Source organism: Penicillium rubens, assembly GCF_028828025.1.
Source record: "Penicillium rubens strain IBT 27055 chromosome Unknown utg000001l_segment0_segment0, whole genome shotgun sequence".
In the NCBI taxonomy this organism is placed as follows: domain Eukaryota; kingdom Fungi; phylum Ascomycota; class Eurotiomycetes; order Eurotiales; family Aspergillaceae; genus Penicillium; species Penicillium rubens.
Window position 1 is genome coordinate 5,663,627 of NW_026890599.1, and position 19,961 is coordinate 5,683,587.

The following is a 19,961-nucleotide window of genomic DNA, read 5'->3' on the forward strand; positions in this document are numbered from 1 at the left end:
AAAGGTCTTGGATTCTAATGTTCACTTCAAATGCGAAATCATGCAGGGAGACGTCACGAAAGAAAATATTTGTGGCTGAAATTCTCCTTAGCTGAAAACGAAGGAAGGGATAGAACAGCTCATATTTTACTATGCGAGATTTATTGGTATTAGTTAATTAGTGCATGAGCTGCACATATGTGCTCTCAGGGAAAAAGAAATTCTAAGTCACACCACATATACCGGGTGATCACGATGCATATGCATATCACAACAAAGAAATACACAACAATACTTGATATATATCTGATATATCTACCCCTTGTTATGTGACAAATACATCGAAGGGCCACCGAAAGCCAATCTAACTGCCAGAAGATCACGTGCATCATCCTACACTCGGACATCCCCATACTTGGGAGGAAGGGAAACCTGATTATGTTCAGTAACAAAGACCATAATCAGCCCCAGCCAAGACCCCATTGTCAGACGAAATCAAGTATATAGGCGACCATCGGTACTGGACAAACCCTGCGACGACATTGCCAACTTGGGCAAGGAGGGATCGCGTGACCATGGATCCAGCGTTGGCTCTGGGGAGTCTATCGAGGAGTAGGAACGAAGGGATGTATAAGGACACTCCCTCATGTACTTAGTGTAGCTCTTAGTCTTCAATTCATTGTAACTTATGTTTACCTTTTGGATTGCTGAGTGACTCTTTGTGGAGGGCTACGATACTGGAGAATGGGCATTCTCCAGGTCAGACCTGTTTATATAGCTTACTCGGCTTTAGGGCACACAATGTCAATGTATGTAAAAAATCCAAATTGTACATCAAAATTCTGTCTAGCTATCTAATTGCAACTGACCTGCAGCAGCTTCTTAGGTAGCACGCTGATCGTATTTCTCTCCAAGTCCCTTCAAAACAACCTTCACCAAACCTCCTAGCGTACCTGCTCGGTTGATTTCCACCGTAGGAATCTCCACGCCAAGAGACCTCCGCAGCCAGTTCCTGACCTCTATGGCCATGAGGGAGTCAACTGCCATAGCGGCCATTGCCTCAGCGTCATCCGCAGAATCCGGCCCTTGATCCTGCGTCTGTCCTGTAAGGTTATGACTGATAAACCTGCCCAGTTCCATCAATAACGCGACCTCAGTCTTTTTTTTGCCCGTCAGCGAGGGATCAGCTTGTATCTGAGCAAGGAGAGCCTTTAACGCATTTGCATGAGAGGATTGATCCCCGCCAACGCCAGCACTGGCGGAGTCAAGGTTGGGATAAATCGAAAAACGAGCGTCGCGTCCACCGAGGAACATTTCCTTGGGGATATCCGCGACGCGCTTTGTGTGCGCGATTCCAATTGCCATTACCCCATCCGCGTTAGTACCACTAACTGAAGATATATTTATCGCTGCGGCAAGCCCATCAATCACTTCAGCTTCATGGAGCACATGTAGCGCGCTTGAATGCACTCTTTGCAGGAACCGGGAATTGCGACTTGCGGCGCCCACATCTCCAACCACACCGAGGTGCAAGATAGAAGAAGGGAGTCCTTGCTGCCGTCGATACCGGGTGAATGCTTCCAAAAATGTAGTTGCTGCAGCATAATTTGCCTGGCCACTGTTGCCACATATCCCGGAAATAGAGCCAAACACGATGAAGAAGTCGAGTGAGTGCTGCAATGTGGCATGATGCAGGTTCCAGGTTCCGGCGACCTTCGGAGCCAGCGCGGCTTCCCACTCCTTGTGGCTCATCTGCAAGAACGGCCGATCCTATTATGAAGATGGAGATTAGATGTTGTGTTCGGCCGGTACGAGGGCGAGAAATGGAGAGAAGGGCTTACCTTCAAGTCAACTGCCATTTGGAGGACACCAGCAAGGGGCTGCGTGCATCTGGCAACAGCCTCCTTTACATCCTTGAGATTTGCCACGTTGCCTGGTACACAGATGACTTGACAACCTTGGGCTTCGAGTTCCTGAATAAATGCTTGATCCTCCTCGGATTTGCCAGCTGAGCGCGAGAGGAAGATGAGCTCTCGGGCATTCCGCTCGACCATCCATGTTGACACGGATCGCCCAACACCACCGAGCCCGCCAATGAGTAAGTATGCGGCAACGGATCGGAATGAAGGGAATGTCTTCACGACGGGACGAGGCAAGCTTTCCACGGAGGATGGCATACGCACCACAATCTTACCTAGGTGAGTACCTGCCTGCATATACCTGAATGCACTGACAATATCGGCCGCATCAAAGACTTTGACAGGATAGATAGGCCCGATTTTCCCTTGGCGATACCAGTCTTCAAATGTTGCCAGGGTACTGCTATGTGTTAGTCATTCGTTCCTTGAGACTCATCCGGGACAAACCTTTTGAGAACCTCCGGAGTGTCCTTGCAAACCTGTGCGAGGTCAACGCCGAAAAACGCTCGGTTGGCTTCGAAAAGGCCCATATTGAGGATTCCATGACTTATGAAGTCGCGTTTTCCCAGTTCAACCATCCGACCGAACTTCGCAACGCATTCCCATGAAGCATGCAGTAAGTTACCGGACAAGGAATTGAGCACTACGTCAACTCCCCGTCCAGCGGTGGCACGCATTATGTCTGGTTGGAAGGATGTGCTGCGAGAGTTGAAAATCCGTTCTCGAGGTAAACCAAAGTTTTCCATCAAATGGGCTACCTTCTTGTCGTTGCCAACAGTGGCATAGATCTATATTCGACTTGATGATTAGCTCCCATAACCATATTATTCACAGGAAAGTGAGCTGACCTCGGTACCAACAGCCTGGCATACTTGCAGAGCAGCTAGTCCAACCCCACCGCACGCCGAGTGAATGAGAACGGACTGTTTTGAGGTCAGTTACCATCAATATTGGAAGAAAACAATAGTGACTCGCCTGTCCCTTCTTCAGAGCACCAATCTCAAGTAGCGAATAGAGAACAGTGACGTAGGCTGTTAACATCGTGGCAGCATCTGCCATTGACAACCCCTGTGGTAGCTTGATACAAGCTTCTTGGGGAACTACAACATTCGAGGCCAGAACACCAGAATGCATCAACATCACGCGATCTCCCACCACAATATCAGTCACATCAGGTCCAACTTGAAGCACAATACCGCTGCCTTCGAGTCCGAGGTCTTCTTTGTTTCCGAAAAAGCCCATTGCAACCATCATATCCTAGAATATAATGCTCAGCGCTCCATTCAAGATGAATGTGGAGTGCGGAAGTCTTACCTTGAAGTTGAGTCCAACGTAGTCCATCTCGACCTCAACCTGTCCCTCACTCAACTCATAGGATGGCTCTTTCTCAGCCCAGTGAAGAGTATCCAACAGACCGTATGATGTGAGAGTTAGCTTTCGAGACGCATCTGGACGAGGCGGGCTTGCGAGGTGCTCGACAAGAGGTGTCCAGTGGTACCGGCCGACCTTAACCTCGCCCTCATGCAGTGTATACTCATACTCTGAATCAGCAAGGGAGTGGGCGCGGGATCTCTGTATCTTCTTGCACACTTGGATTACGGCCTTTGCCCCGCCAGCATTCCATCTAGGAAGCTCCAAAATTGAGAGATCAAGCAACAGCTCTGACCGCAAAGTGCGGGCTAGACCATGGATTAAGCCAAACATTGGATCTGGGCAGGCGTGAGAGGTTGACTGCGTGACCCACAAAAATTGGCATTCTTGCGCTTGCTCTATGTATCGTCGGAATACCTCGTAGTCATCCTCCGGCAGGGAACTTATTGGGGCTCCTTCCAGATCCAGCAGAGATACGATGAATTTGCCCTTGGGTGGTTCTTGATCCAACGTAGTCCAGCTTGTGGTATAGCCTTCGTTGCGGAACAGTGATTGAACATCACTCGCCCACTGGGTTGGGGTAGAATTGCTTATTAGCAGCCAGATATCGGTAGGGATGGAGATATCGTCCACGGGCCGTGACAACATGCTGGCGGATATATGATATGGCGGCTTTTGGTCATAAGCCGTTACATCAGCTCCAGTGAAACCTGCAGCTCGTAGCTCCCGATCCCATCGCTCGGGTGAAATGTACGGGTGATCTGCTCGGTCATCGTTCTCACCGAGCCACCAGCCGGTAAATACACCCTATAGAACATGTAAGCGACAAGGGTACTGTGCACTAAAAAAGGAAGGTACCTACCATGGTGAAATCTGGCATTAAAATTTCTATACCCTAGTCAGCTCAATGCGCAAGTCTTGAGGTTCGTAACATACCTGGACTAGTATCATGCAGTAAGAAGCGTCCCGTGGGCTCCAGGAGAGAATGCACATGACGGAGTGAGGATTGAAGACTGGGGGTGGCATGGAGAACCTGGTGGAGAAGATGAGTTTAACGCTGTTAGAACGAGGCATTCTAGTCAAAGACTCACATTGGAAGCGATGATCAAGTCAAAGCTGTGAGGGTCGAACCCTTGTTCAACCGGATCAAGGGTGATATCAAGAACTTTATATTCCATGCACTGCTCATTACTGAATTTCTCCATTGCCGCAGCCATAAAACCCGAGGAGATGTCAGTAAAAACATACTGGCCGTACATACGCTCCCCACTCGTGGACTTAAGAAGCTCTAGAGCCATCGCCGTTGCGGAGCCGGTACCTGCACCAATCTCAAGTACTCGCAGACTAGGGTTGGAATGACAGAGTAACGATAGGAATGGGTTCCAATCGGCATACTGCGTGTGCGCACCATGGAAGTGGTGCAGCAAGTTATCTTTCATGAGAACCTCCAATGGGCTGCTTTCGCCAGATATAAACTGCTTGGAGTTATCGAGAACGACTCGTATGCAATCCGCAATTGGGGCATCAAAGGTAAATTGGGTCTCTGCTGTTACCTTCCGTATCATCTCCTGTCTGGCTGCGGAATCCAGTGATGCCCACTCAGAAGACTCTGGGTAGATGGATTGTTGTCCGTTTACTTTCATGTTGAAAGCTGCGTCCTGGATGAATTTCTTCCATTTTGCGAAATGTGGTGATATTGGGTCGACATTTCGAATCTGCTCCGCCGCCTCCAAAACAGAAAGCGCGGATAGCTGCCCCACGGCTTTGATATTCATAGCATGTGACGTATAATCGGGTGGTGTAGACAGAAGTGCTCCCGAGGGCAAAAGGTCGATGTCTGATTTCCACTCCAGATGGGTTACCGAGCCCGCGGCGCCAGTTCCAGAATCTATACGATCGTTTTCCAGGTCGAAAAGGTAAGCCCCTTGAATGGAGAGCACCACCCGATTATCAAGCATGGCAATGGCATCTCCCAGTTGGCCATCCCTTGTACCACTCTTGGTTCGGGCGCTTGCTGGCATAGGTGGACCCCCTGGTCCAACGAACAAGTAATCTATCATAGCTGGAACATAAATGGTGGTGAGGTTCCGCGGCAAGCCCTGAGCATAGGCCACACCCATGAGTTGGAGACATTGATCAATCGCCGTGGGATGCAGCGAATACCTACTCCCAGGCAGTCCACGGTTACCTAGGACAGTCGCGGTTGCCCTTGGTCCAGTGGGATCTGCTGTGATCTGCTCCAGGCCTTGAAACTGAGGACCGTAATCTATCCCGCTCCTTTGGAGCACTCGATACAGACCTTCAGATGGCACAGCCCGCTTATACGAAGAAATTGGGAATGGCTCTGGAGGATGATCGAACCCTGGTCTTACTTGACCTTGACAATGTAGTGTCCACCTTTCCCCGTCATGGACCATGACTTTGAAACTGTACCAACCGGATGAGATCCTATCAGCCACTTCGACCGGACAGAGGCTAGTCACTATCTCGATCTGGTCTCCTTCGTGAAATAGTAGGGGCGTTGTAAATGTTGTATTGCGCACCGAATAACTGTCGTTGTCGGGATGCAGCTGTTGGATCGCCTCGCCTACCATGGCCACAAATCCGGCACCAGGGAATGTGACGGCTCCTTGGATTACATGATCCAAGAGCCAGGGCACATTGTCCAGCGTGACTATATTGCGCCACGAAGGCCCATGATCGGTCGTATCGACGACCCGCGAGCCGAGGATCTCATGGTGTGGAAATTTGCGCTGCCTCCACTCCCTACTCAGTCGACTCTCACTCCAGTAGGGGCGATCGTGTTGCCAAGGGTAAGGTGGAAGGTCTATCAAGGTGTTCCCCGGCTCGGTTATGCTTGGCAGCTTCACTCCCATCCCACTTGCATAGGCCTGTCCCGCTGTCCGGAGTAGTTGGCTTTGGACATCCTCGTCATACCTAAATAAAGTGGGGATGTAGACCGGTGACCTCGCTGGCAGAGTTCGGAAGAGCTGTCGCAGGGGGGCGGCAAGGGCTGAGTGTGGCCCAACTTCTAGGAAGACCGGTGTCCCACTAGCAGGTAGACTTTGGATAGCCTCGGTAAACAGTACTGGTGATTCCAGATTCTGTCGCCAGTATGATGCATCTAGTTTGCGAGGGTCGGTGATCGTTTCGCCAGTCACGCTGGAACAGAAAGGAAGCATCTCCTGTTCATGTTCAATATGACTAGAGATACAATATTCATATTCAGAGCCAATCTGTTTCATGTGGTCTGCAAGTAACGTAAGCACAAAGGTATCAGAGTAGGGTGCAGGGGGGTATTTACCTGAGTGGTAGGCAATTTTCACTGCAAGCCGCCGGCACAGTGTATCTGAATTTGCCGTCTTAATGCTTTCGATCACACGCTCAACCGAATCTTTATCTCCTGATAAGGTGACACTATGTGGACTATTGTGGCAGGCAACCACCACTCCAGGTGTTAAGTATGCGGTCACTTCATCCGGGTCAAGGCCGACAGCCACCATAGCGCCCAAGCCTTCCATCGGCTTTGCAACTTTACCTCGATAGTATGCTATAACAATAGCGGTTCTCATCGAAATGGCTCGGGCAGCATATGCAGCCACAATCTCTCCGCTCGAATGCCCGACAACTGTGGATGGTTCGACTCCCCAGGCCCGAAGGATATTTACAAGGCCGATTTGAAGGGCAATACAGAGAGGTTGAGAGAACTCGGCTTCGTGAACCCGAGAAATTGAACTCTCTTGGCTTAGTTCATCTGCCGGCTATATTAGTCAAAATATTCTCTTAACTTCAGCGGTAGGGCGCTCAATCTGACCATATAATAACCAATCTGGGGCGTCGGGTAGCTGCTGGAGTGCCTCGTCCATCCTTTTAATATCCTCCTTGAACTCTGGGAAGCTAGACAGAAGTCTCAGGCCCATCCCGGGCCATTGAGCTCCCTGGCCCGTAAACACAAATACGACATTTGAGGAACTAGTGTTAAACGTTGAGAATGCTGTATCATCTAGTGTAGGGTTATTTGGCTGAACCACCGCGAAAGCCCGGTGGGAAAGATGCGACCTCCGCGCAGCCAAAGTGTAGGAAAGATCATGCAGGCGGTCTGGGTGATTCTTTACATAGTCGGTGATCTGGCCAATGCGCTTGCGAAGCGTGTCTGCAGTGTGCGCAGACAAGACCAAGAGTTGTGGATTGGAAGTTCCAAGAGGTGTGGTTTGAGACTTCAGAGAGACTGTTGAGGCGGACTCGAGAATGGCGTGTGCATTAGATCCCCCAATACCGAACGAATTCACGCTGACCCGTTCGGGTCTTCCAGCAGGCCAAGGAGTTGGTTCTAGGGGCACGTGGAGATTTGCCTCTTTGAATGGAATCTGGGGATTCGGCGTTTTGAAGTGGGTATTGGGTGGGATCGTCTTGTGTTCCAGTGACAGAACGGACTTGATGATGCTTGTGATACCTGAGGCACCCTCTGAGTGACCGACGTTTGGTTTGACCTGTGAAATGTACAGCATAAGTAACATGCTTCTTGGACAGCTCTGGAAATAGACAATACTAACCGCAGTGATATATGTTGTGTCTCCTTGGGTCATCTTTGCAACAACTGAGGCTTCGATGACATCGCCGACGGCTGTTCCAGTCCCATGGCATTCAAAAACAGGTGTCTCGTGAACTGCCTCAATTCCCGCAATCTGATACGCATGTCGGATCAATTTTTCTTGAGATATGGGACAGGGTTGGGTAAGATTAGGGGTCTTTCCGTCGTGGTTGCTCACTGTGGAGCGGATGACAGCACGGATGGTGTCGTTATCACGAATGGCCTCCCGCAGTGGTTTGAGATATATGCAGTTGATCCCCTCGCCACGACCGTACCCATCTGCGTCAGCATCGAAGGTATGAGATATACCACTTGGTGATAAAACCATGTTTTTGGTCATGGCATCTGTCATGGTTGGGCTCCACATAAGGCTTGTCCCGCATACCAGAGCTGAGGAGCACTCTTCAGATCTGAGTGCTTGACAGGCCTCGTGCAGACAGACCAGGGATGAAGAGCAAGCTGTTTGAATGGTCATGCTACAAAAGGTCAGAGATTTTTGACATAAAGACAACGGACCGCACTCACCTCGGGCCCGAGATATCAAACCGATACGATATTTGGTTTGCCAATGCAAACCCACCGGTGCCGATGGGATATACCTGATTCAGGTGCTGGGGATCTTTATGGGATATCTCTAGCCAATCTTCCCCGAAAACTCCAACAAAGCAACCGATATTTTTCCCGCGCCACTTGGTCTCCCCCGAGTTCTCCAGACACTCCCAAACCACCTCTAGCAAGAGCCGTTGCTGGGGGTCCAGGCGCGCCGCCTCGTGGGGAGGAACGGAAAAGAAGGAAGCGTCAAAACAAGCTGGATCCTCTTGCAAAAAGAACCCTTTTCTCCTTTCGCTCAGATCTCCACAATCGGACCTGCTAGACGCCTCTCTAGAGCAGCGCGAGGGAGGTGCTTCACAAAAGCCGTCTCGTTTTTGCACGAGCATTTCCCAAAACTCATTTCCACATCGGACATCGCCCGGTAGCCGCATTGCCATACCAACGATAGCAATTGGCTCCCCAAAATCCTCCACATGGTTTCTGCATGATGATTGTCCTTGTCCAGTTGTTGACTTCATTTTTGTCGAATGATGGATAGTTTGAGACTGGATCAAGATGGCTGCAGAGCAGACAAAGGAAAGGTTGAACTAGGGTTTCAGCTCTGATATTACAATGTATGGCCTTTTGACCATCGATAAAATTCACCCTTAACTTAGCGAGTAGGCCAAATCTACACAATATGTACCTACATATCCTGGTTTTGCAAGATTCAAGAAACACATTTCCTCCGAAATCCTCCGCTACCGGCGAAATCGTACATGTCTGAATGGCTCCTCGGCTGTATTGCCGGACGCTGCCAAAGATGAAGATGTGTCAGTCTGCAGCTTGCCCTCGGGAAACATGGCTTTCTCAATGTTGTTCAACACTACTCCAACCTAGACCCGCATATGTGCGACTGCAACTCAACTAGTCACCGAGATGCTATCTATATCTTACTGCCATATTGAAACAGGTATATACAAGGCCATGTGTCAAGGAGCCAAACAAGCGGTCTCATTAGAAGTGATGCTCTTGTTGGAGAACTTCACCTTATATCTAAACCAAAGGCCAGGGTGAGCGTACAATAATATATCACCACATTTATCATCACTAGATCTGGTACTACGGAGGCTAGAACAATCAGAAGGAAAGCTCGGCACAAAGAAGCCTTCAACCCTCCGGATGTCCAACCCAATCTCCTCCGTCCCGGGTGTTCAACGTAACCCACCCTCATCCAGATATTGAGTCTCTGGTGTGGCACACAAAATGTACCTCGTGTCAGATATACCATGAGGCATGGCCGAGTACGACCCAACATGCCTTGAGGGGTAATGCTTTAGGCCGATTAAGCCGTTGCATTCCGCTATTCGGAACTCAGAAGAAGTGGTGGTCTCGACTATTTGTTTCAATTTTACTATATGCCGATATGGAGGGTCCTGCATTTCCCTTGACACGGAGCCGGGTATTCGTTCTTTGGATGGTATAAACTGCTTAGGGGTGAGACATATCCCTAATCTGCTCAGCACTAAGTGATTAAATGCCGGAAGCGGCAGTGAGGAACGAGGCTTAAAATCAAAATAATAATGTATTACCACTAGACGTTAGACTGTGGATTGCAGCGGTTAGTACAGATAAAGCATGAGATGATATATGGTTATATATCTGGTCCCCTAGTACTTTTATCCAGCCGTTTGACCGACAACTACCCGGGTATTTTCTCAGCGTCCTACGAAATCTTGTTAGGCAACTCCTTTTATGTTGTAAATATACTCATTACCCAACCCAGGAGCAGCAGACAACGTTTGATCAAAATGGACCGCGAATGGTTTCGAGGACAAGTCGTCTTCCTCACCGGGGGAACTGGGAATCTTGGCAGCTGTCTGTTATACAAGCTAGCCATTCAACTTCCAACAGCCAAAATATTTGTTCTGGTACGGGGATCCGTCCAAAGGGCAATCGAAGCATGGGAACAGTCGATTCCAGAGCAAGTGGAAGAGATCATCGCCACTTGCAAAATCCAGTTCTTCCTCGGTGATATGACCCAGCCTAACCTCGGTCTTTCCCCTGAAAATATATCACGATTACAAAATGAGACCACGGTGGTGATGAACGCTGCTGGTGACATTGCTCTATCTCGAGATCTCGCAGAGACTATACCAGTCAATTGTACTTCTCATCTGACACTTGCGTCTCTACTCGACAGTTTCACTCAGCTACAGCGCTTTCTACACATATCAACTACGTATGTGTCCAGCTTTCTCCCCAACGGTGTGGTCAAGGAGCAAATCTACCCTCTATACAAAGACCCGGCAGAGGAACTAGGGAAGATTCTCATTACAGGAAAATCATCATATACCAAACAATTCGCGGCTCCCTACGCATTGGCCAAACACCTAGCCGAGAATTTGCTTCTTGGGGGCAACCACAAATTCCCCATACTCATCTTGCGGCCCTGTCTCATATCACCGGCAATCGAGGAGCCCTACCCTCTCTACGGCAGCGACGGTGCCATACCGGTACATTCCTTCCTCCAGATACTCCTTGGAGACTCGGAGCATTGGTATCTGAAGCTCGAGCAGAGACTACCTTCGCACGCACCCTGCAACGAGATTCCAGTTGACCTCGTGGCACGTACATGTCTGGCTCATGTTGCGCAAGGTACGACGGGTGTGGTACATGCCAGCGCGGATCTGTATGTCTCTCGAACAATTGGGGGATTCCTCGAGCGAATGCGTCGCTACGCACCAGAGGGAGCCGCGGAGCAGGTAAAGAAGGCCGGGCTTCACCACGGAGACGTCACGGCTCCTGAGTTTTACTCCATGATCCAGCAATTCGCGCGGGACTGGAAGATTGAATGTACGCGATCTGCTCATCTGAAGCACGTGGCAGGTCCGTTGGGACTTGACCTTGGCAATCATGATCCGGAGATATTCTTTAAACTACGTATCGAGCGACTCGCCAAGAGTATTCTGCCAAAACTTGAAAGTGCTACTGTGGCGAACAACAAGGTCTATCCGAATATCTCTTGATAGGTGACCACTGGGTCCACTGGTTTTAGTTGGAGTATCATCCATGGGCTCTTAAATGGCTTTTCCTATGTACTAGAGTGAATGCTTTTGGAATATTTCTATTGGAAACTCATAGTATGTGATTGTCGAAGGGCTCTTTCATAGAGTTGCGCTAAGCTAAGATTCCTTCTAAAGGAAATAAACAAATAAGGCGTATACTACCGGCATGGGCGCTAATGGGCCGAAGGTCCGACAATATGTATGCTTCACAATCCATTGAAGGTGTCTTCTTCTCAGAATTGCCCTCATCATGCCTTCAGCCAACGCTCCTGCAGGTATACCTTGCATGGGTAGACGGTTGGCTCTTTTGTTGATAGGTCATCTGACCTGGTTTGCTCCCATACAAGTAGTCTCTTGCTAATAGACAGTTTCTTCCTTCTCCACGCGGCTATCAACTTTTCCAGAGCAATATAATTTTTCACAGTAGATCCTCTGTACCATCCCTCATGTTATGAGCGCCTGTCTCTTGAAGCATCTTTCTCAGGATAAGCTTCAAGTCCTCGAATTGGCGTCCAGACTGGAATGTGAAATTCACCTCTGGGCAGCGGCTCCCGCGGGGTCCGGCGATACGCCCCGGTCTGAGCAGCGGCTCCCGCGGGCTCCGGTCGGGCGACTTGTTTCCGTGCGCCGAGATGATCAAAACAATCCTGTGGCTAATGATAAGTGGGAAAAACGACAATTAGGCTCCGGGCTCGGCGTATGGAAATGGAATCAGAGACAGGGGAAGCGCCACATCTGCTACTCACAGTTTATAACCTCATAAATAATATCCCCACACCTTCCATGCAATCTGTTTTCGGTGTCCTCGTCGTCACCAAACACTACACTCAACACAGAGAAGTCAAACATGCCTACCCTAGCCATTGCTGGAGGAACATCTGCCGGCCTTGGCCGCGCCATTGTCACTGCCGTCATATCTTCTGAGCAAAGTTCCTGGAATATAGTGATCCTCTCGCGGAACCCGAGTGCTCCCCTCTGGCTCCGCGCCATCGATAAAGACGGAACGAGTGCCCAGATTCACCCGGTCAATTATCATTGCGTCGATTCCCTCGCAGCCGCCTTGAACGGTGTCCACACGGTTGTTTCTGTTACATCGGCCGTGGATGGGTCCCAGGCAAAAATACAAATCAACTTGCTGGAGGCCGCGGTCAAAGCGGGCTGCAAACGCTTCGCGCCATCGCAATGGGGCTTTGGGCCAATAGGGTCGGAAAACATATCCGTTCTCAAGTGGGGAAATGAGGGTGTGTGGGATGCGTGCGTAAAGCAGAAGGACAAAATCGAGTCTGCGAAGTTCAACATCGGGTCCTTTATGAACTATATCGGCCACGGAATATACCCAATTCCATCGCCAACTAGTGACGAGGAGACGACGCTTCGACAGTTGGCAGCTGGGAAAGGTTATGCCGCAGGCGAAGACGAAGCGTGCCAGGGTCTGCAGCGGCAAGGAGATCTGAAAGATGGCTCTGGGGCGTTTCTAATTGGGCTGAGAAATGGAGTTGCTGAGCTACCTCAGACCGAGGACGGCCGGTGGCCGCGGATCAGCATGACATCTCTGAGGGATGTGGGCCGATTCGTGGCGGCATCTTTAGACTTGCCAGAGTGGGAGGAGGACATGACTATGGTCGGAGATACTCTCACTATGGGCGAGCTGTTGACCCATGCAGAAGCCGTCACAGGGAAGAAGTTCCAGGTCGATGTGATCAAGCCTCGGGACCTTGAAATGAAGCTCAGCGCACAGGACGATTTTATGGGGCTGATGTGGGCTGAATTCAAACTAGCTTATACCCGGGATCTGGAAGATGAGGTAGTTCTGCAGCCTGTGGTGAATAGACTATGCCCTGCCATTATTCCCATGTCAGCGCGGCAGTACATGGAAGAATACTGGAGCAGCGTCTAAGTGGCAAAACCACCTTTGTGTTGATTTACAACGGAATGGGTAGTATACTGTTCATGCAGTCAATGGATATACATACCTACTGGAACCAAAGGATATCGCGCTTCTCAAACTATGTTTACTTCTGCTTCGCCTACAAGGACCTAAAAGCTAGCCCCCGACGGCGCCTTGGGGCCAGTAACCTCGCGACAGCAAATATATACAGAAGATGAAGCCCTTGTAAGGTCGTACAAACCAACCCTTGTATCCATATCAGAGCTTTGTCCTTGGCATACCAAAGCTTCAGTTATTGGAGACAATTCCCGTAGTCTGCTTACCCTCCATGCCCAAGGAGCTCTCGAGTAGCAACAGCTGGGACCCAACATCATCAGAGTACAAACCCCGAAGACTATCGATCGAGCCAAAGGGTTTTTCCTGTCCCACCGCGCTCGTAGTCACATCCTGACTCTTGGTTATCGAAACATCCACAGATTGGTCACAGGCTGGGCAAATGGTGTAGTTGACGCGGCGGGCCTTGAGCATAGGCATGATGCATTTTTGGAAGAACCCTTGAGAAAAGGTGCGCAAATATAACAGTCTAGGGGGTTTAGTATATTTGAAAGACTAGGTGATATTGGATTTCTGGACCGACTTACCCGAGGATGATACATGAGAGGTTGGAGTAAACCTGGGGAAGACTACGGGCAATCGTGTAGTCCCAGGGAGATTCCCATTCGCTAATCTGTTGAGTAGAAAGGAGGATCATTCCGGAGGTGTATACCCCGACTAGGAGCAATGCGACCAAGCCATCAATAGCGATTTCAAGGAGCGAATAAAATTGACATCCGGATTTGCGATACCCGAGGAGCATAAATACAGGTATGGTGCTAGAAACCGTGATCTTCCAATTGTTAGATGGTCTTCTATCATAGTAGGAGAGGAAGACTCACTGCAATGAGCTGGATCCATGCTTGAGGGCCATCACGACTCGTAAAGACGGCGGCGAGAGCGCACGGCCACGAAACCACCGAGATAAGGACCTGTGTCTTGCGAGCTCTAGAGAGCGGGTGTTTGTTCGCGGAACATATTCTTTGGCACATTTTTTGGCACATTTTCACTTTGGTGTTTCTTTGCTTGTCTTTACAGTGTAAGAATCAAATATGAGGTTCATGGAGATCCAGAAGCCAAGGTTTTTGTTTAAAAGCAAGTGGTTTGACAGCCCGGCGATGCTAAGCCCGAAATGGGGGCAATCAACACTGCTGCCTTGAATAATAATTAGTCTGCCTGGAGGGATTTAGTCTGCTACGTATACCAGTAAAAATGGCTGACCTTTAAGGATCGAGAATCTCTTCTCTCGTGAGGCAACACGTTATTTTAAAGTACAGGAAACCTCTTTACGCCGCCTAAACGATATTCAAAACCGCGCGACTTCTCGCGCCAATTCGCATAAACTTACAGACAGAAATCTCTTCAAAATAGTATCCATGGACTCTCGCGGATCAGCTCCCCAGCCCTGTTCTGATGGCGAACGTTCTCGAAAAAGCGCGGTTCTTGCGGCCGGCGAAAACTGGGTGACGAACTATATATATGTAACGACGCCCTCTCTTATTCTGCCAGTTCTCGAAACAGTGGAACTAAGAGCGTGCGAAATGTGAGGATCCTAAAGTCATTACGGAGTGGTTTAACCCATTAGAAAAACTGTCCTTCAGTTTGGGATCGACCCCGGCGATGGTTTATAACTTTGATGAGTTCGGTTTCGCGATGGGTTAACGGCAACCGCGAAGGTTATTACGAGAAGTGAATACTACGGTCGCGATCATTTTACAGCCTGGAAGTCATGAGTGGGTGACGGTGATCGAGTGTACGAATGCTTCCGGATGGGCGCTCCCTCCGTGCGTGATTATTAAAGGCAGTCTTTATTGAATCCTGGTTCGACGGCCTCCCGGAGGATTGCCAATTTGAGGTTAGTCCTAATGGGTGGATCTCTGATGTGGAGTCTTCGCAGTTATCCTGGCTTCGTCGCAAGATGCTTGGTATAACACATCGTTGTTGGGTAGATTATATGTAGTCTGTCATACCCTAGTTGGTACCATCCACAGCTCCATCGTGAACTTAATTTTCTCGCTTTTAAGTACCAAAGGTTCAATATTTGGGCAAATAGCACGATTACGTGCTTCGGTAAGATCAAACGCTCTTGATAAATCCTCTATCTAGGTATACTCGTAGCGAAGCACTATAAGTCTGCTTACGGTGGTCAAATAAGGGCGGAGCGTTACAGATCACACCTCATAAATTGTAATTGGGATCGAAACCCTAGTACTCTGATCCCCTTCAACATTAAACTTTCACAAGGTTCTGTGTCATTGTTGTTATTCAGTACACTGTGGAAGTTCCCGATAGATAATTCCCCGTATAAGTAAAGTATAAACTGTGGTCCTTGGAAGAATGCCAATTCGTGAATCTTGAACAAGAACAAACCGAGCTTGTTCTCGTAAACTACTCGGTAACCCTACTAGCTGTCCCACCTATTCTGTCGACGGAAGTAGCTGGATATGGTTAGCGTATATCTTACTCTATTTGAGATGCCACTGGACCGAAATTGGCAACACCTCAGTCCGTGTGTATAGAGAACCAACCTTATTGCTTCTTGGCCTGGATGCCAGTATCAATTTTCTACCGCGGGTGAACTACCGTAGGGAAGCTAGGGTGAGCCAGCATCGTTTAGGTAAGTCTTTAACTATAGAGGTAAGGCGTAAGTCTTCTGTTCAATTTATGTATGGCAAACAAGCAACTGCGCTTATTGCTGCTTTTACCGATGTCCTCCCTGCAGGTCATTATCTATGCCAGAAATCCCACGCATCCAGCGTTGTTTATTAGTCTTAGGTTGCTATTCTGGGAGCAAGCACAGGGAGTGCAATGCGTGGTTGGTCTGCCACTCGAAAGTTCTAGAAGCTCTCGAGGCCGCAAAGGAATGCTATAGAGCAAAAGCTTGGCCTATTTAAGCGCTAAAATCACTACCTCAATGCCTAGTCGATAGGAACCAACTAATTAATCGCATCATGGGCCTAGTTCATAAAACTTTCACAAAGATATATTTTTCTTCCAACTCCGAGAGGTAACTAGTTAGTTAACCCTATTAAAAGGGGTTTTGAACCCTGGCCCCATTCTATACCGCTGCGTACTATAGCATACAGCTACAGCCTTGGATGTCTCATGACAAAAATAAAACAAATCAAACAAGTTATCTGTCTAAAGTTGTGTATGAATAAGATGGATCCGAATGTTCCCGTGACTAAGTGGCTTCCCGTGAGCCTTCCAAGGTTGGCATTTTGCTTCGGACATTCTCCGCTTTTTTCCCTCCTTGTACCCCAGAAATTCCCAGACTCTTCAAATTCTGCCCATGAACATTCAACATGGAGGAACCAGTCCCTCCATTACGTCCTGAATCAAGAATGCCGGACACTTTCAACAGCGCCACCCCGCTTATCGAAGAAGAGGCCTTCTTATCGCCGGGAACATTTTCCAGCGCAGATGACTACGCCGCCAACCCCAGGTTCCTTGAATTACAAGAAGAACTCCGCTGCGTACTCTTTTCCGCGGTAGCAAGTCTCGAGCCAGCAACCTACACATCTCCAGCTCCGCTAGAACCAACAGAGGGACCGCAGCCCCGACCCCCACGCCAAAGCCTAGACTTCACGCGGGTCATCTCAATCCCCAAAATCAGACTAATCTTCTACCTAAAAAACTGGATAACTGAATGCGCGCCTTACCTCGATAAGTTCGACGAGGCGCGCCATTTCGGCGTCCACATCCCAATCCTGGCACAAGGCTCACCAGCCCTGTTCTACGCAATCCTCGCCTTCTCCGCACGACAGACGGAGCGAAAGGCCTGCCTGGACAAAGCCTACGACAGCCTCGAGCTGTACCAAGAGTCCATCCGCCTCCTGGCGCCATTGCTCCAAGCAAAAGACCCCAATGTCCTCGTGGCAGTGTGTATCCTAGCCGTGATGGAGCTAATGTCCGTCAGCCCGCGCGACTGGCGACGGCACGTGGAGGGCTGCGCCGCGCTCTTCGACTCGTTCAACGTGAACGGGCTCTCAGGCGGACACTTGCAAGCCGTGTTTTGGTGTTATGCGCGCATGGAGTTGTGCGGCGCGATCATCTCCAACGGCGCTGAGAGTACAGTGCTCTCCCTGGAGAAATGGGTCCCCGCCATGCCGCAGGATACTTCAAAAGAGGCCCAGGAAGATATCATCCGTGACTTGTTTTGCGAGAAAGGCCGTGCGTCCGCTGATATGCACGCTAATTGGGCAGTTTATCTATGTGCGAAGGCCTGCGACCTCTGTTGTCGTCGAACGCGGTTTTTGGAATTGGGTGAGGCGACTGATGATACGCGTCCATTCTCGGAACAGTGGAGTCGGCTTTGGGAAGAATTGCAGTACTGGCTTGAGCAGCGCCCGCCTGCTATGCTACCTATTAAGACTACGGGAATGGGCAGCGGGCAGATCTTTCCGGAGATTCTGTTTGCGCATTGGGCTGCTATTTCCGGGAATCAGTTGTATCACGCTGCGTCTATTATGATGCTGGATATGAAGCCTGTTGAGAGGGGACCGGCTCCTTCCAAGCCGCATTTTTCGGCTATCTGGCATGCTCGCAGGGTTTGCGGGATTTCGTTGACGAATCCCCACAGTGGGAATTTGATCAACGCTATTCAGCCGCTCTACATTGCGGGCAAGCTACTCAGCCACCACAGTGAGCATGTTGAGGTTGCCAAGCTGTTCAAGATTATTGAGCGCACGACTGGATGGGGTGCTTTGTGGCGACTCAAGGACCTCGAGAGAGCTTGGGGATATGAACCTGGGGAGATCTCAGGTGTGATTTGAGGGATTTGGTACAAATGATACAGTTCCAATTCTGCTACAACTCAGTGCCTTGCATTTGCTCCGACGAGATTGTGACCCTACCATGTTCGAGCGGCAATTCAATGACCGGCAATCAACATGCGAACCCAAGGTCACACAAATGATGCAATTGGCGGTATACACTGCAACCGATCTATACACCGATCAGTAGCCTGTCTCGGGGTTCAAGTCAGCCCAAAGTACTTGCAACACAAGCCAAGATCCCCCAAGAGAACCGCGTCGACCGGTCCCACTTCAAATCTGCGTAAGTCTGGGGATACTACAGGATGCATGATGCGCCTCTTGATTCTTCAGCATGAACTTGAAATACATTGTCACCTGCCGAATACCCCGAGGAGCAACCGCCCGCTAGTACCATGTGGATGGCCCCATAGTTGAAATATCTACGTCCAGGGACGGGAAGGACTTCTCCCACGAACTACTCGGTCGAAACATCTGCTTCGAAACAACTTTGGGGAATCAGCTGTCAGGGTGATGTTGATGGCGATCATGAGATTGATCTATTGAAATACATTCATGTCAGCGATAAAACCACAAACCAACCTTGGATTCAAACCAGAAAAGACAAGGATGACCCATATCTGACTTGCAAGTTAGTCAGCGTAAGACTACCTAGGTACCAGTCGCTCCCGGCATATACAAATCAACATATCCACCCATAATCATGAGGTCCTTGGTAAGTGACGCAAGATGCGGGTCCATACGTTCAGCAAGCGGGATATTGGTCAGTGCTCCTGTGGATGGATACCTACTTGTGGACCATCTGCAGCATGAAGATCCACGCCGAAATCGAATTCTCCGGGCGACCTGCGGGGAAGCCTCGAAGGCTCCCCTGACATACAGTTCAGATCGTCCGAAATCCGTTGCCTTCGGCTTTCAGCGCATTATTCTCCCAAATGCGCCTTCTAGGACGGCTTGCCGCTTGTCGTATGACACCTCATAATGGTTGGGCATGTTGCGCCCGGGTAGGAAGCTTAGGTTTTCGGCCTCCAGGGCACATCAGGGGCTCTTATCTGTTGACCGTGTTGGTGGTTTGATTAGAATTCAGTCATGCACATTACTGCGATGAGGTACGATGGATGTACGGTTCAATATCTCAGCATCGCTATCTCAGGCTACGTACCAGGTACAGCACAAGTCCTGACGTCTACGAATCATTGTCTGAGACGGCGTAGTGTCCTTACCGGATATGGGGTACTGCAAACCCGCCTGTGGCACAAACGAGCAATGAGCTGCATGGTAGCGGAACCGGTGGGGACCCATGCTTGTAGGGCCAAGGAGGGAATGTGGCCATTACGAATATTGTATAGGGCACACCGGTATATCAAATCAATTCAACAGATGCCTTCACTACGTATTTTGATAAAAATTCGAAAGTTTATCTCAACCCCAGATATCAGGAATTAGCGATCCCCAACAAGCTTGAACTTCAAATCTACCTCCTTAGGAAAGACAGTGGCTCCGTTCCCCCCAAAAGGAACGACTCCCTCCACATCCACATTTTATCGAGACCGAGTTATATCCTTGGTCGGGCTAGCCCGTTCAGGGCCCGAAGGGCAAACCAGCAAACCGATTCATCCCGAGGATTTCCACTTCTTTCCCGTCTCCACTATCGGAGCCATTCTGGGAGGTTGGAGGCTACGTACCACCCAAAAGGGTTTAGCGAGCCAGTTCCTCCACCATTTTGCCTCCACAAAAAAACAACGA

General features: G+C 49.6%; 5 protein-coding genes across 5 annotated transcripts; 3 read left to right on the forward strand and 2 right to left on the reverse strand.

Moving 5' to 3' along the window:
* Positions 1–861: 861 nt before the first annotated feature.
* Positions 862–8,930, reverse strand: N7525_002177 (type I polyketide synthase; the record flags this gene model as incomplete). The annotated part of the gene is made up of 13 exons (XM_061212206.1): positions 862–1,749; positions 1,821–2,298; positions 2,346–2,686; positions 2,747–2,821; positions 2,874–3,155; positions 3,213–4,076; positions 4,132–4,157; positions 4,206–4,302; positions 4,361–6,519; positions 6,574–7,023; positions 7,084–7,759; positions 7,823–8,336; positions 8,386–8,930. The coding sequence occupies 13 exons, from the start codon at positions 8,928–8,930 to the stop codon at positions 862–864; spliced, it is 7,395 nt and encodes a 2,464-aa protein (XP_061071432.1).
* Positions 8,931–10,202: 1,272 nt separating this feature from the next.
* N7525_002178 (uncharacterized protein) lies at positions 10,203–11,420 on the forward strand (the record flags this gene model as incomplete). The annotated part of the gene is made up of 1 exon (XM_002557133.1): positions 10,203–11,420. One exon carries the CDS (start codon positions 10,203–10,205, stop codon positions 11,418–11,420), a length of 1,218 nt encoding a protein of 405 aa, XP_002557179.1.
* Positions 11,421–12,306: 886 nt separating this feature from the next.
* On the forward strand, positions 12,307–13,356 carry N7525_002179 (uncharacterized protein; the record flags this gene model as incomplete). Its single annotated transcript, XM_061212207.1, has 1 exon — positions 12,307–13,356. One exon carries the CDS (start codon positions 12,307–12,309, stop codon positions 13,354–13,356), a length of 1,050 nt encoding a protein of 349 aa, XP_061071433.1.
* A 279-nt stretch (positions 13,357–13,635) lies between these two features.
* N7525_002180 (uncharacterized protein) lies at positions 13,636–14,432 on the reverse strand (the record flags this gene model as incomplete). The annotated part of the gene is made up of 3 exons (XM_061212208.1): positions 13,636–13,930; positions 13,989–14,233; positions 14,283–14,432. 3 exons carry the CDS (start codon positions 14,430–14,432, stop codon positions 13,636–13,638), a joined length of 690 nt encoding a protein of 229 aa, XP_061071434.1.
* A 2,352-nt stretch (positions 14,433–16,784) lies between these two features.
* Positions 16,785–18,215, forward strand: N7525_002181 (putative C6 transcription factor; the record flags this gene model as incomplete). Its single annotated transcript, XM_061212209.1, has 1 exon — positions 16,785–18,215. One exon carries the CDS (start codon positions 16,785–16,787, stop codon positions 18,213–18,215), a length of 1,431 nt encoding a protein of 476 aa, XP_061071435.1.
* Positions 18,216–19,961: the final 1,746 nt, after the last annotated feature.